Here is a 15,955-nt window from a genome sequence, read left to right as displayed (position 1 = left end):
ATAACACATACTATGGTCATTTGTGTTTCTATCAAATACCACTATTAGATACTAGTAGATGGTAAATTCCATGACAGTACAGACTCTTCTCATACAAAAAATGTGCATCTTTATCTAGCACCTAAAATAGTGTTCTAAACACATAGTCACTTAATAAAAATTTAATAAATAAAACTGGCACCTGATCTACTTAACAACTCAATCCCACAGGAAGGGGCTTCCATTTGGAAACTATTGACACTATTTTCTGATGCAAAAAATAAGGAGATTCAGAGCAGAAGTGGGAGACCCAAGATGCCACAGCCAGATGGTGAGGAAATCATAGTAAGAATTAAGGTTTCCCAACTTCTGGTAATAATTGTACTGAATTTTATGTTTTATGTGGTAGAGGAAATGACTTCTAGTGAAATTAATTTCAATGTATTATATCCTTTTTTCCTCACTTAATTCCATCTTAATACTGTAGAAATTCCACTGTTCTGGGTGTTCTGTTTCCTAAAGAGAGGAAATGTACATACAGCTATCTTAGATGTGAACTCCAGGAAGAATTCATTAATCTAGTACCGAATGGATCTCATCATTAGGCCGTTTCACATCTAAATTCAAAACATGTTCCCTGAATGCAGCATGAGAGAGAAACTCCAGTGCATACACCTATGGGGGAAAAAAATACAGCCCTAGAGAATGAATTGATATTTAGGGAAAACAAAATGGTGGCCAGGTCTCTAATGTTAGGGGGCTCTAGTACCAAAACTAATGATTCACCAAGATGCAGTTCTTTATGATTTAAGAAGCACTTTGTTGACAATGACTCTGAAAGAGAGAGTATAGTTATCATCCCCATTTTTTTGGATGGGCAATCAGACCTTCAGAGAACAGAACTGAAATAAGAGTCACGTTTTGTTTATTTCATTTTGCTGCCTCTCCAGAGAACTCAGAGAGCTTGTAGACTACTCTTAGAACATTGTGGAATTTTCTCAACTCTATGAAGTTTCCTCTTTCTCTACACTAATCGAGAACAATGTAATGTTAATCACACCTGGTCATGCTTATTCAAAGCAAGACTATATTTATTTTCCTCTTATCTGTAGCCTCAAAGAAGAAAGAAGTGACATTGATGCAAAAAAAGAGTGAATGAAAGGATATTCAGCTGAAAACTACCAGCAGTAGTATGGGAAAGTTTAACGAATTGGAAATGAATATATTTTGTTCAGTTGGGAAAATGTGCCTAAGGAATTAGATGACTATATTAATATGATTGATTTTGAAAGCTTTTACTTGAAACTTTCAAATGAATAATGCATGGTATTTAAGAAAACAGGGTTCTCTTATAAGAGTTTATAAAATATAGCTCCTTCCTCTAGGGAAGAGGTAGAACCACCAGAGCTGAATATCACATATACTGCCAGTCACAGACAGTACTTCAGTTACTTTTCCTTAACCTTTTTTTTAAATGGATGGTCCAATTTAGGGAATGGAGGATATTTTTGGAAAAGATCAATGAAGAAACAGAAGGAATTAATAAAGCTTAAGAGTTCATGTTGTTGTTGTTCAATCATTTCAGTCATGTCTGACTCTTCATGACCCCATTTGGGATCCCCTTGGCAAAGGTACTAGAGTAGTTTGCCATTTCCTTCTCCACCTCACTTTACCGGCAAACAGGGTTAAGTGACTTGCCCAAAGTCAACACAGCTTGTAAATATCTGAGGTTAGATTTGAACTCAGGAAGATGAGTCTTCCTGACTCCAGGGCAAGCACTTATCCAACGTGCCACCTAGCTGATCTGAGAGTTTATGAATTTTCCTCTAAAAAGAAATTTCTCTTTCCTCAAAAAAGAATTTCTCTTCACTGAACAACCCTAAGTAACACATTTTATCAATAAACTACAACCTCTGCACTGGAGAACAGGCCCCCCAAAAGGCCCAAGAAATGTGTGATCTCGACAGCCCATTTAAACTTCACATTACTGTCAGCATCTGAAAATGGAATGGGAAATTGCAAAAAAATCTCCAGGGGAAATGTCTGAAAATGCCTGCAAGCTATCAGAACTGCAGCAACACTGGCATATATTGAATACTTATGCTAATCAAGGTATGCATCTGGCCAGTGTCCTAAAAATATTATTGAAAAGAATTAATAATGCATTTCAACTTCAACTGGAATATGGTTACGCGATGCCGCAATAATGCACTACTCAGGAGTTCGGGAAGGTTTATCAAATTCCTCTGCAGTGGTCTATCTTATGATAGAGAAATAAGACAAAGCAAAGAACAAAGAAGTGACCGTTGAAGTGAGCAGGAAGAGGCTTTTGGAAAGCGCTCTCTGGGGACCACTTACTGTCTTGATGTGTGTGGCAGAGGAAAAGGAAAACTATCAGATGAGACAGATCGAGTGACAACAAGAGCAGCAGGCTCGGGGGCGCAGCATGAACCCAAGGTCTGCCGCTGCCTAGCTGGTTAACAGTGAGGAAGTCACTGGACTTTGCTGAGTCTCAATTTCCTCACTTGTAAAATGGAGAGAAGGAATCATGGCACCATTCTGAAATTATAAAGGTACCATTGGGAAAGTGCTTTGTAACCCTTAGCATGCTAGAGAAATGCACACTGCCACTACCTCCGCTACATGCTGGCTGTTTCTGTCCTTCTGTTATGATGACATATTATGATGACAGTCTGTAAGGTATTAAGGAACTTTATCTTGTTTGAACCTAATGAACATCGTATGAGGTGGACACTAAGGTATTATTATTGTTTCTTTACAGATGAGGAGACGGAGGCTCACGAAGGCTGTGACCAGCCAATGGACACAATATCAGAGGCTGAAACTGAACTCGGTCCTTCTGAACTCCAAGCCTTACACTCTGCCACTCCACAAATACTTGGTCTGATGTTCAACTAAAGGGGAACCCCACGATACACGTGGAGCAAAGCATGTACCATGCAGCACCATCAGAGGGCACTTACTGTAACCCTCCCTCTTGGCAAGCATTCAAACAAGCTATTAAAACAGTATCTATTTCCACTCAGGAAATGCCTATGCTTTGTTCACTAGTTTGAAATTATCTTTCTTAACTAACCCTACATACAAAACCAAAAGAATCATCAGAGAGAGGGGAGTTCAAGCGGCAGGGCACCAGCAGGACGATGCACAGAAAAACCTGTGAAATAAAGCTGGGCCAGGGCCCAGCAGAGGGCAGCTAAAGCATCACATCTATGCCCTCTTCCCAACAGCAAGAGGACACACACTGAGGAGGAAAACATACAAGATCAGGATGCTCTGTTCTTTCTTCACTGTCAGACCAGCGTAGGCAAGGCCCCCCCCAGAACAGTCAGGAAATAGCAAAGTGACTCGTTTCATACATTTACTACTTGCCAGCGCCTAAGAGATTCACTTAACATTTAACACATGCAGAAATCTATGTGGAACACGGCTTTCTTGCCAAGTGTGATTTCTTTGGGGGAATTTACTGTCATGAGGGGCCTTCTAGAATTCTAAAACCTGCCTTCACCAGCGTCACCAATGATGATAACTCTAAGAGGCTCAGCGTAAGTGTCAGTGGCCACGAATGATGAAGATACATCTGCAAGGCAAAAACAAGAGGAGCCCTCTTACCGTTTTTTTCTCTCTCTTGGCTGGCGGAAGCTGTTGCTGTGTAGGCACTATGATAGGTGCTGACTGGTACACTGGCTGACTTGGATAGAACGGCGTTCCTAGAGAATTGGGAAAGGAGGAAAACAAGGTTTCAGCTCGCTGGCCATCTCTGCCTGATGAAGAATGACTTTCTCCCTTTTTAAACCCATGGCCCAAGAAGGGCCACTTTGAAAAGCCCCAACCATTATATTTGTCAGTAAATCTCTACTGTTCACTCCCAGCTATGGAAGGTTAACCAGCAAAAGGCTGAATTCAACCATAGGTAGTGGAAAACCCCTATCTTCATTGTGCATCAAGCATAAAAAAGGCCTACACAATACTACTTTCAAACAATCAACAAATACTTAGGAAATGTCTACTATGTAATAAGGCACTATGCTGGGAAGGAAGGATAATGGTAGAGAGGGAGAATTGATTATTAAGTTTAAATTAACAGTCCTTGCCTTGAAGGACAAGCTGGTAGGGGAGATGAGTCATAAATACATGAAAAGTTAATCAAACAAGATTTAGATAAAGGCAGCAGCACAAGATATGTCCCAAGGCAGGAAAGGACTAATTGCCAAATGAATGACAAAGACAATGAGGGATACTGAGCCCAGAGGAACGTGCAGTGATGGGGGGCAGGTGTGACCTGGGAAGACTTCAAAGAATTGGAGGGATTTTCACTGAATTGGCATGATGGAGAGGCTTTGACTAGACAGAGAAGAGTGCTGAGGGCCTTCTAGATTTGGGCAGGGAGATAGGCAGACTGGCCTAAACCGAGGTAAGGAGATGGGAAAATGTGAAGCATGTTCGGCAAGTTTCACTGGAGGGGAGCAATTGGACATAAAAATGAAACATAGTTTAGGGTTAAAGCTCCAAATGAGGCTAAGGAATTTAGACTTTATCCTAGAGGCAATGGGGAGCCATCAAAGGTTTTTGAACAGAGGGAATGACAAGACTGAAATAATTTTTTGGGAAAATTAATCTGGCAAGGTCTACAGCAAGGACTGTAAACTCCATGAGTACAGTGACCATCTTGGTTAAACTCTGTATAACCCCCAGCACCTAACATAGTACTCTACACATAGTAGGCACTTAGTAAGTGTTTATTGAATGAATGAATGAATGGACAGATGGGTAGACGGATGGACAAATGGTTGGATGGGTGGGTGAATGGATGGATGGTTGGATGGATGGGTGGGTGGGTGGGTGGGTAGATGGATGGATGGACTGACTGGAGAAAAGTGGAGGATAGAGACTGAGGGCAGGGAGACCAATTTAGTGAAGGCTACTTCAGTAGTCCAGGCAAGAGGAAATGAGAACCTGAACTAGGTGGTAGCATTGTGAACAGAAAAGAAGGAACTAATGCCAGGACATCACAAAGAAAGAATCAATAATAACTGGTGACTGAATGAGAGGTGAGGGAGAGAGAGGAGTCAAGATGACTGAGGTTTTTAAAGCCTACCATTAACAGAAATAGCAAAGTCTGGAAGGGGAGTCAGTTTTGGGGGAAAGATGATGAGTCCAATTTTAAGCATGTTGATTTGAGCTGATGGGAAGGCATCCAAGTGGAAGGAGGCAGAAGGCAGGTTGAAACACAGGCCTGGAGCTGGGGAGAGAGGTTAAGGATGGGAGTCATCCGAGTAGAAGTAAGACTAGATGAGATCTCCTAGGGAGAGTATATTTTCCAGCAGTTAAAATGTACAGCATAAAGAGGGGGAAAAGGCTCGTGACCCATAGGGAATAGGGCAGGAAAGAACCTTAGATATCATCCTTCAGTTCATAGATGAAGGAAGTGAGGCTAATAACTGAGGTTAAGTGACGTACTAAAGGAATGGCTAAGCCAGGATTCAAACCCAAGTATTTATTCTGACACCAAGGCCAGAGTTCTTTCCATGAGAGCATTCTGCCTTTAAGATTATTTCAGGAAACTCTTTTCATAGCATTGCCTTAATGCTGAAAACACAATTAAATCCTTTTCTGAAACCATGCTGACCTCTCAAGTCCTTAACTACTGAACTTGAGAAACAGCATACTCTCAGAAATGAGGTTTCAATTGTTCCTAGAACAACAGCATCTACTCAGCTTGCCAAATCTGTCTCTCTAAGGGAAATAAGACCCCAAAGGTGAACCAGTCATTTTTACAAAACCTCCTAATTGAAACCATTGTTGAGTCAACAGCATAGGAGAATGGAGTAATCTCAGCATACCAGGAGTTAAGCAAACAAATACATACCAAGGTTTCTTTCTAATGGAAGGTATTAGAATTGGCAGACATTTACCCTACCAAATATCTTACAAAATAATTAAACCTAGACTAAAGTTTATTTTTAGGATTATGGTGGGGGACAATTTTAATATTATAATTAACTCTGCAATTTTCATCCTAATGAAATACCTAACTGTTGCTATAAAGAAATAACATTAATGATATTGCTTAAGGAATATAAAGATCAAGAACAAAACTCCTTAATCTGTCACTTTCTTTCAACACTTGTTTTAATGGAAAATGATTGGTTTCAGTGACAAAGCTTTTTTCCTTCTTTTTTCTAGTCAATTCTATGTGAATCTGGGAGCAAAATAAATTCATCAAAAATATATAAGGGTTTTAAAGTGTGTGTATGTGTGTGTGCGTACACGCGCACCTGGCATATAATAAGCACTTAATAAATGCTTTAACTATATGCAGATACATGTGTATATGCATGTGTGCATGTGTGTGTATATGCATACATATGCAAAAACACACACATTAAAACAAAGATACATGCACACATATACACATACCAAAATACTCAAAAATACCTCCACAGACAAAAACATTGAGGTAAGTCAGAGAGCCCTTACAGAATCTGTAAGTTAGAAGGGATCATCATGAAAACAGAATCTTAGGCTTAGGCCTAAAAAGGATCTTGTTTGCTTGTTTCAGTCGTATTCTGCTTTTCAGGACCCCATTTGGGGTTTTCTTGGCAAAGATACTGGAATGGTTTGCCATTTCCTTCTCTAGCTCATTTTACAGAGGAGGAAACTGAGGCAAACTGGGTGAAGTGACTTGCCCACGGGTATAACAACTAGTAAGTATCAGAGGTCGAATTTGAACTCAGGTCTTCCTAACTCCAGGGCCCATGTTCTATCCACCGTACCACTTAGCTGCCCCATAACAAAGGATCTAAGTAACCATTTAATTCACCTCCTTATTTTATAGAGGATAAAAATGAAGCCTGAAAGGGAAGTCCTTTAGCCCAGGTCACAGATTCCAAACAAGGGAATCCAGGCCACTCCAACAGGAACCTAGCACTTCCCTGCCACAAGCAGCAGCCCGGGAGGCACTGCCTCTGGCCAGGCGGCTCAGCCTCCGTTCAGCAGCCTCCTAGTCTGTCTCCCTTGGCTGCTATGACTGAGCAGGGCCTACTTCCCAGTCTGACCTTTTCCAGGTCTCCAAGGTTGTTCTCTAGACACCACACTGCTCTGCATTTCTGTGTCAGTAGCTTATTATACAGTGTTGTGTGTGTTCCTTGCACTTTTTCTGATCTTATTTTTATCATTTGTTCTGTCTTATTTTGATCTTCAATTCAACAACAAGCACTTACTATACACCAAGCCCTGGGTACAAGGCCAGCCCACAGAAAATAAAGTAAAAGATCCCTTCCTTTCAGGAGTTTATATTCTATGATAGTGAAACAACATGTGAACAGATAAATAATCAGGTGCAGGGACAACAGGAAAGCAATAAAGGCCTTGAAAGGAGGTGGTACTTGAGTTAAACCATGAAGGAAGCTGGGAATGTCAAGAAACAACTGGGGATGGGGAGCACTGCAGGTATAGGACGGCCTGCCCCTGCAATGGCTTCTCTGTGGAAATAGGAGAGGGCTAAATTGGTTGGAAAGCAGCATGGGCTGAGTCAGCAGTAGGAAATCGGTCTAAAAGACAGGCTGGAGTTGGACTGCGAAGGGCTTTAAAGGCCCAGCAGAGGAGTTCATGGCTTTTCCTAGAGCCAATAGAGAAAGCACTCAAGCTTCCTGAGCGTGGGCACTAGAGCACAGCCAGGTTTGGACCTTAAGAGTCTCAATTTCCCCCTCATATGGAAGATGGATTAGAGACAGGAGACCCTGAAGACAGGACACTATATTGGAGCTACTGTGGCAGCCCAAGTGTGGGGAGCTGAGGGCCTCAAGTAGGACAAGTCAACAATATAGCAGCGTACAAGCTAATGGTGTGGGAATGATGTCTATACCGCCAGAGTCTTCTCCAGCCTGGCATGGTCACTTTCATCATATGTGATCTTACGCGCTGCTCGCCATGCCCAACCCTTCCCAACTCGTCTCTTAAAAGGCTTTCGTGACACAAAAGCTTGAGTCTTCTGTACAGAATCTTTGAGACTTTGGCTTCTTTTGCTAATTAATCCTCAGGCCTATTCCCCACCATCCTCTCTTGTTATTACCCTTTGAACTAGAGTCACTAGGTACTGAAATATATGGTGGTCCAATTTGTACAATCTTAATGAACTCTTCACAGAATTTCTCTATTTTCTCATCTTCTTCAATGGAGGGTGTTTTATATATGTTATAATATTTTTGCAAACACTCAGTTTGAGTACTGTAATCCAAAAGGAATAGATGTCAAATGAAATGTTTCTTATTGCCTTTGGACACACGATAAAATTCCATCAATGTCTTTACTTGTCTCTTCACAGAAAATCTGATAGCCAGCTGAGCTCAACCTCCTTTCCACTTCTGGCTTCATTTTTTGTGAGAAGCTTGAGTTTGTAATAATTCAGTTGGTCTTGTAATATGTCCATTCATCCATCACTTTACAATGTTTCACATATAGAGCACCAGCACTTCAAGTTAACGGATGGTCTTAAAACCCATACCATGTTAGCACTTTCAGTCACTGAAGAACAGGAAAGGAGACCAACAGGGCACTACAGATCACCCTGTAGTTTTCTTTGTTTGGGGGCTGCCAAGGCCAAAGTATTACTGGTCTCTTAGTGCCTAGGCTTCTGCACCACACACTTATCCAGACTGATCTTTGGAAAGTAGATTCAGACTGAATCAATTTGAAATTTACCACAAAGATATTAGCCACTATTGAAAGCTGCTCAAAACCGGGCACTGTGATTAATGAGGGAATGGCATGAGCAAAGGAATGGACAAGGGAGAGGGTAGGAGACTAATCAGTCAACAAACATTTATTAAGGGTCTGCTATGTGATCAGCATTGTCCTTAGCGCTGGAGATACAGAGAAAAGGCAAAAGACAGTCCTGTTCTCAAGCTCGTAAGCTAATAAGGGAGACAACATGCAAAAAATAATATTCAAATAAGCTACAGACAGGTAAATTTGAAATAAACAGAGGGAAGGCACTAGAATTAAGTGAGATGAGGAAAGACTTCCTGTAGAAGGTGGGGTTTTAGCTGAGATTTAAAGGAAGCCAGGGAGGCCGGGAGGCAGCAATGAGGTGGGAGGGAATTCCAAGCATGGGAGGGCAGCCAGTGAAAATGCCTGGAGTCAGGAGATGAATTACAGCAAAGAGGGCAGTGCCAGTGGACCACAGCGTCCAAGGGTGAAGCATAAGAAGACTGGAAAGGTGGGGTGGGAGGAATAGCTCTGAAGCACTCTGAACACCAAACGGGATTCTGCATTTGATCCTGGAGGTGACAGAGAGACACATGGTCAGACTGGTGCTTCCAGAAGATGGACCTGACAGTAGAGTAGAGGATGAACTGGAGGGAGGACTTACTTTCATTCTTTCCTGTTACTTCTCCATGTCTCTGATCACCTTTTTCAGTCGTGCTTAGAATGAGCTCCTTTAAGCCACCAGCCCAACCCAGGAGTCACTTCTTCCATAAACTGCATTCCTCCCAGCTGAAGGTTTTGTCTGCTTTTTCCAAGCACCAGGTCTGAAATTCCCCTGTCTAAGCTGATCTCACTCTCCCCACATTATATATATTCTAAGGGCTCCCACCCTCTAATCTGAGGGGAAGTTCCTTGAGATCATGGCCAGAGTTAAATCTTAGAATCTCCATGTTTGCTTAAGATTTACTGAATGAAAGAATGAATGAAGCATTCAGTGTAAAAGTTCAATGTTACACAAAAAAAGCATTGAAAAATACAGTGAAAAAAGAGAGAGAGGCAAGGGAAGAGTAAGGGGGAGGGGTGCGCACAAAAGCAGGCAAATCTTTGTCTGTTCCTGTACAGTCAAACTTCCTTCTCTTCTCTTCATTCCTGCTTCAGGGAATGGATGCAATAGGCTCTCCTGTAACATCCTTTCTAAGATCTCATAGAAAGCAGTGCTGAGGCTTGGGTAGTATCACTGGGTAAACAGTAGCCAAACAATAGGACCCACAAAAATGAATTCTCTTTTATGGAGGAAAAAGGCTATCCTCCTACTCTCTAGAGCAGAATGTTTTTCTAAAAAACTCTTTGGTCTAGTACTGAGGGGGAATGCTCTGGTCCCCTTGTTCTACACCCAGGGTGGGGAACCTGCAGCTGTGAGGCCACATGGGGCCTTCTAGATCCTTAAGTGCAGCCAAATTAATTTGGATTCCAACAAAAGGTCAAACTTAAGGATCTAAGAAGGCCTCGTGTGGCCTCAAGGCCGCAGATTTCCCCACCCCTGTTCTACACTAAGAAAATGTAAGCACACCCCTATCTTATATAAAACAATAAAACAAAACCACTTTAGGATAAACAAGATTACAAAGGAAATTACCAACTTTCTACTGGACTACATTTAAACTGGATGCCCTAAACACCTCAAAATCAACATGTGAAAAACCGAATTCATTATCTTTCCCTAAACCCCCACCCTTCTGAACTTCTCTACACTTTTGAGGGTGCCACCATCACATTTACCCGCTCCCTAGTCACCCATGCAACTAGAACCTCAAAGTTGTCATCTCATAGGGCTACAGTACAAGACCACAGGGACTTTACAAGGCCAAAGTGCCTTATTTGATATACAGAGAAGGAACCTGACACTTGCTCCAGGTAACAAGGGCTGAAGAACAGCATCTCTCCATAGAGATGCAGATCTCCCAGGTCAACAGCTCCATGAAACAGGCAGGAAGAAGCAGAGCTGGGATTTCATACCAGGACCCCAATATCCAAAGCCAGGGTTTGTCCACATGACCACTACCAGTCCTCAATTCTATAAAAGGCATTCAATGCCTTCAAAGGGTAGGAAATAAGTCACCCCTTCACTCTGTCCAGCTCAGGGCTTGAAATGAGAATGAACAGCTTTCTTGTTGCTATGATGATACTGATCTAATCACACTGGAGCCACCTGAGCATACCAAAATGTATTGTGAGAAAAGAGATGCAGGTTTATACACAGCACATCACCTTACTAAGAAGGAGGCATCTTAAAAACAGCCTTGCCTCTGCTTAAGACACATACTGACTGAAACTACAAAGTCAAGTAAACCCTGTCTCTCATCGTTAGTTGTTTTTGGATTTACCCATATTCACCATAATGCTGTTTGACTTAGAGTAGAATCTGACCAAATTAAAAGTGAACTTCAACTACTGGAGGATTTAACATCTATTTACAAGCCAAATATAAATTTGGTACTTATAAGAACTTTGTACAATACCTATATATGGCATTTCTAACCTTTCAAAATACTTTGCTATCCAATATTATTTACTAGTTAATAATCAGTAATTATTAAATTAAAAAAGATTAATAATATTATCTTACAACTTTATCCCCATTTCAACTCAGTAAAATAGGTAAAATGAACCAAGTTTCCATTTTACAGATGAGGAAATTGAGGGTTGGCTGTGTCATTGACAAAGCAGGGACTCCAACCCCAAACTTGTGATCTTCAGGTCTGTGTCCCACAGAAGATCACAGAATTCCTATCGTTCTAGATGAGGGAATGGAGGGTCAGAGTTGGAAAACCCTCATTTAGCCAGAGGTGACACAGCTCACGAATGGTAATGCAAAATTCAAAGACAAATCTTCTGACCCAAAACTGGGGCTCTTTTCTATCTTAACGTTCCTTGCCAAGGCTATATTTTCTCACAGTGTTTCTTCACAATAATATGGTACATTCTTAGTATAAAACCTGAACACACATTATTTTGTTTGATGCTCACAACCACCACCTGTTGTTGATGGAGCAGAGGAAAAGTGACTTGCCCAAGAAGAAGGCCATTGGGCAGCAGAATGTGAATCCGAATCTTCAGGATCCTTCTACACTATTTTCCTTGAAAAACCTTGGGAACTCCCGGCCCCCAATCAATAAAAACAACACATCTGGCAAAAGTGACTTGACTTTTCCTACTTACCATAGGCATTGGGGAATTCCCCAGGCCCTGGTCCAGGATAAAAGGGGCCAGGCCCCGGAGGCTGGACAGGATACTGCTGAGGAGGCCCAACATAAGGAGGGCCACTATGCCGGTACTAGGAGAGAGAAATTGTAGATGCTTTAAAAATAATTGGTATACAACACGGAATGGTGAACTAAAGCTCTTAACAAGTAATTTCCAAAAAGAATCATTTTAAATGAGATAAAGCAATCCTACTAAACACATTCAAAATGATCACTGGTAATCAAAGATTCAATGAGGGAGAGACTAAGTGGGGTGTTTTTAGCAAAAGACACAGAACAAAGCAGTGCTCAGGGAGACAAGGGCTAACTAGACTATCCTGATTCACGGCTGGTGGCCTTTAAGGAACCTGAAGAGTATTAATCATAGACATAATACAAGTAGTTACTTAGCTCCATGGTTTGGGGATGGCATAAGTGAAGGGTGTAGAATTATCTTCTTATGGTCAAAAGGAAAAAATATATATTTTTCTCCCTTCCTCTAATTAGATTGTAAGCTCCCTGAGAACAGGTTTTTGTCCTTTCTGGGCCCACAGAGCCTTTGATGGGTAAGATCTAACCTTGGGCCTTACACACAGAAAGCACTAAAAAATGTGGGTTGAATTGCATTGAATTTTCTTTCCCCTCTGCATCTTTGAAGTAAGAAGTCAAAACCATCACTCTATCTAATGAAAATGATAAATAGTGAGATTCAGGGACAACAAAACAGTTCTCATCTCAAAAAGGAATCCCACTGCTTCCCCTCCCTGCTGACCTGGTAGTAACTTTGAGTTTACTGCAGACAGTTTTCTGGGTCCCATGTACCTAGGGCATACATTACCTGTGGTATACAGTACTGAGGGCCCTGGGGCATTGGATACGGCATTGGCAGATGGTTAACCATCATGATGTGTTGATTGGTTTGATACACTGCGGTTGGTGTTTGGGCACCGGGACGGATGGAAGGGCTGCTGTTCTGGATGGTAGCTCTAGGAGGCTGTATTTGAGGCCTCTGAAAAAACTGAGGAGGGGGAAAGAAAGAGGTTTATTTTCTTCGGCAAATAGGACCAAGTTAACTGTTTGCCGGAATCAATTCAATTTTTTCTCATCAACTTGAAATCTGAACACAATGTAAATGAAAATAAACTAGAACTGAATAACTAGATTAAAACAAAATTGATATTCTAGAATAGGTTATGTTTTCAGTTTGGGTTGTCACATATCTGAAAATTGTGTAATTATCTCAAACACTTTAAAACATAAAACGACATATCTCAATTTCAACTTTGAAAAAGCATTTGCAAAACAACAATTGGTAAAATGCCTTTGGTAGATTTATATCCTGCTGTAAAAGTCTCAAGTTTTTTAGGCAATCAATGGATACCTCATACCAAACAAGTTTCATAGTGTTTAAAATAACAGGCCACTGTCTATACCTGGGTTCATAAGACACATAGAGGACAGAGAATTACGGTTTCTACCTGCACATTTAAATGCAAGTTTATAAATCGGGGTTAAGGTGGCCTCAGAATTCCCAATTATTTTCAAACTTCAGCCAGCCGATTGACATGTGCTTCAATTTTCGAGAAGATGACAACCCCATTCTGAACTAAACAAATTTCTCCTGCATTTCTATTTGAAGTAGCTTGCCATACAAGTGGAGAACACAAATAGATCTGGCAATAAGGTAACCTAGTGCAATAAGTGTTGAAATCTAAAACAGCATCAGAAGCAAGCAACCATAACCAAAGTCATTCATTGTTCTCACATTAGGTCTCAATGGCCTTGAAACAAAAGACCAAAAAATGAATTCTCCACATGGATATATTGATTCAATAGAAAAAGGAATAATGGACAAATTATATCAGTAATATGGTGGTAGAAGAATAACTAGGCCATGCAGAACCAGTAATTTGTTACCTGGATAGGTCTGAATCCTCCCTTCAATTAGGAAGCAAGATAGCAGCAGGAAACAGAAAGAAAGCCAATGCAACAGCTTACAGATCAGTAGGAAGGGGCAGGACAAAGCATGCAGCTCAAGAGAAATATTATCAGTATATTTTTCTAACAACAGAAACTTAGAAAAGTAAGCTAGAATCAGATTCACAATCCTCCAATTAGGAATTATTAGAAGCTCAGAATTGAAGGGCAAACTTATAATCTACTAAGAAAAAACCAGTGGCCATAATTTGATGACAGCCACAATTTATATAATTGCACATAAGGTGCTTGCAAGGAAATGACCATTTGGTGGTAGGAACAGAGTCTGGTCTTCTCTCTGTACACGGTTCCATTAGACACCAATGGCAGGACTGTGGATTTGTTATTTTTGGCTTCTCTGGGCTCCACTCTCCATTATAAAAGTGAGATGATATTAATTAAGGATGCTCTTTACAAAGGGGCCTTGAAACATACTAGTCTTCTTACCTAATTGTTACTTTCTCTTTGCCACCAAGAATGGCTGAGAATCATCATATAAGTATCTTTTAGAGCTAGAAGCTTAGTTTAGAATTAAAAGTCTTCAATCTATTTTGAGCATCTTCAACACAGTTCTTGGTTAGCATGATGCAGACTAGCCCAAATGAAGGAAATGATCAGCACTGACACCGGGGTACCAGTTCACGTCTGTTTCTGACCCGGTTCTAAGTCTTAAGGTACAAAAAACTGGCCAAGAGGAGGAATTTTAACCCCAGGACCAGAGAGCATAATTAAATATAGCCAAGGGGTGAGACAGGGCCCAATGCCCGAGTACATCACCATCAGGTCTTGAAACCAAACCCTAGCTTAAAATAGTAAAGGGGATAGTGGGGCAGAGGAGGCCCCATGGAGGTGAATGAGAGGAAAGCAACAGTACCAGGTGGGTAGCAAGGAAAATGGGTTAGGAGATGTGATACAGTAGAGGGAAAGCGTAAAAAGCCGATGTGGGGGTGATACGGAGACATGGGAGGTGAAGTGGTCGGGGTGAAAAGGCAGAAAATGGGGGCTTGTCACAAGTGCAGCCTGAGCTTGCACAACTACTCTCCTCAAGATCAAGTCAAAAGCTGACTTTTCTCCCAGAGTCTCCCTTCTCTTGCCCCCTGAATTTCTCGAGAAGCCCAGGAATTTTCTTTGGACTACAAGTGTCATATGATCCTCTATCATCCCAACATTCCACAGTGTCGATGGACGACTCTGTGCTAAAATAGACAGAGCTAGATATTCTGTCTTCTTTTGGGAATTTTGGTACATCAGACCTGGGAGGACCTCAGAGATATAACTCAAAGCCCTCCTTCTTATGGATGGGGAAACTGAGACCTAGAGAGGAGACAGTACTTACCTGAGGTTCTAGAGCTAGCTGAAGATTAGCACTAGACCTCAAAGCATTTCATGACCTCCAAGTTTAGCTCAAACGGCTTATAATATGAGCTAAATATAATGTTATTCTCACTTCATGACTAACCCACCAACATTTTGTCACAAATTCAGAGCCAGAAGTGACCGAAGAGCATATCTAATCTAATGCCTCCAGTCTTAGGAATGAATTCCCTTTTAGATGCTGTGGCAGCGACTGCCACCACCACTGCTAACGTCCAGCACCAGAAGCAGCACCAGACATACCATTTCTGGGTTTCTACAAGGGCATGGAAACCTGTGCAGAGCAGCCTCAGGGCCTGAAAGTCAGGCCTTCCAGATGCCTCTGACATCTATTGGCTGGGGGCCTCTATCTCAATGCCCTTAGACACTCTAAAGATGCTGGTCAAAGATAAGTTGCTGGCATACAATGGTAAACAGGAGTTTCCTATACCAAGAAAGGAACAGATCCAAGCCCTCTGACTCTCTTTAAAGTGTCTCATGGGAGACAGCCAGGGTAGGATCAGACATCAGAGAACCTGATGTTGACACTACCCTGGTAACATGGAACAGGTCATTTAACTCTTTGGGGCCTTCATTTCCTCATTTATTAAGAGACAAGCTGGGCGGGAACACCGGAGCAGGGGGGGGGGGGGGGTGGGTTTGTGGTGGCTCGC

General features: G+C 41.6%; 2 protein-coding genes across 7 annotated transcripts in view; both read right to left on the bottom strand.

Annotated features, from left to right (window-relative positions):
- HP1BP3 (heterochromatin protein 1 binding protein 3) overlaps positions 1-15,955 on the bottom strand; it is a 483,172-nt gene that overhangs the window by 214,555 nt on the left and 252,662 nt on the right. The window lies entirely within an intron of this gene.
- Positions 1-15,955, bottom strand: part of EIF4G3 (eukaryotic translation initiation factor 4 gamma 3) — a 411,795-nt gene that overhangs the window by 172,909 nt on the left and 222,931 nt on the right. For 4 of the 6 annotated variants that reach the window (XM_069079469.1, XM_069079464.1, XM_069079466.1 and 1 more), the window contains 3 exons: positions 12,790-12,969; positions 11,929-12,043; positions 3,613-3,710 (listed from right to left, as the gene is read on the bottom strand). In XM_069079469.1, the coding sequence (XP_068935570.1) occupies positions 3,613-3,710; positions 11,929-12,043; positions 12,790-12,969 (393 nt within the window). Of the gene's footprint in view, positions 1-3,612; positions 3,711-11,928; positions 12,044-12,789; positions 12,970-13,868; positions 13,890-15,955 lie in introns of all 6 variants that reach the window. The other 2 variants (XM_069079465.1, XM_069079468.1) reach the window with 1 other exon arrangement.

Source organism: Petaurus breviceps, unplaced genomic scaffold (assembly GCF_028583685.1).
Source record: "Petaurus breviceps papuanus isolate PSGF00001 unplaced genomic scaffold, PetGlider_PUasm1.0 91041, whole genome shotgun sequence".
NCBI classification, from domain to species: Eukaryota; Metazoa; Chordata; class Mammalia; order Diprotodontia; family Petauridae; genus Petaurus; species Petaurus breviceps.
This window is presented reverse-complemented; position numbering and strand designations above follow the sequence as displayed.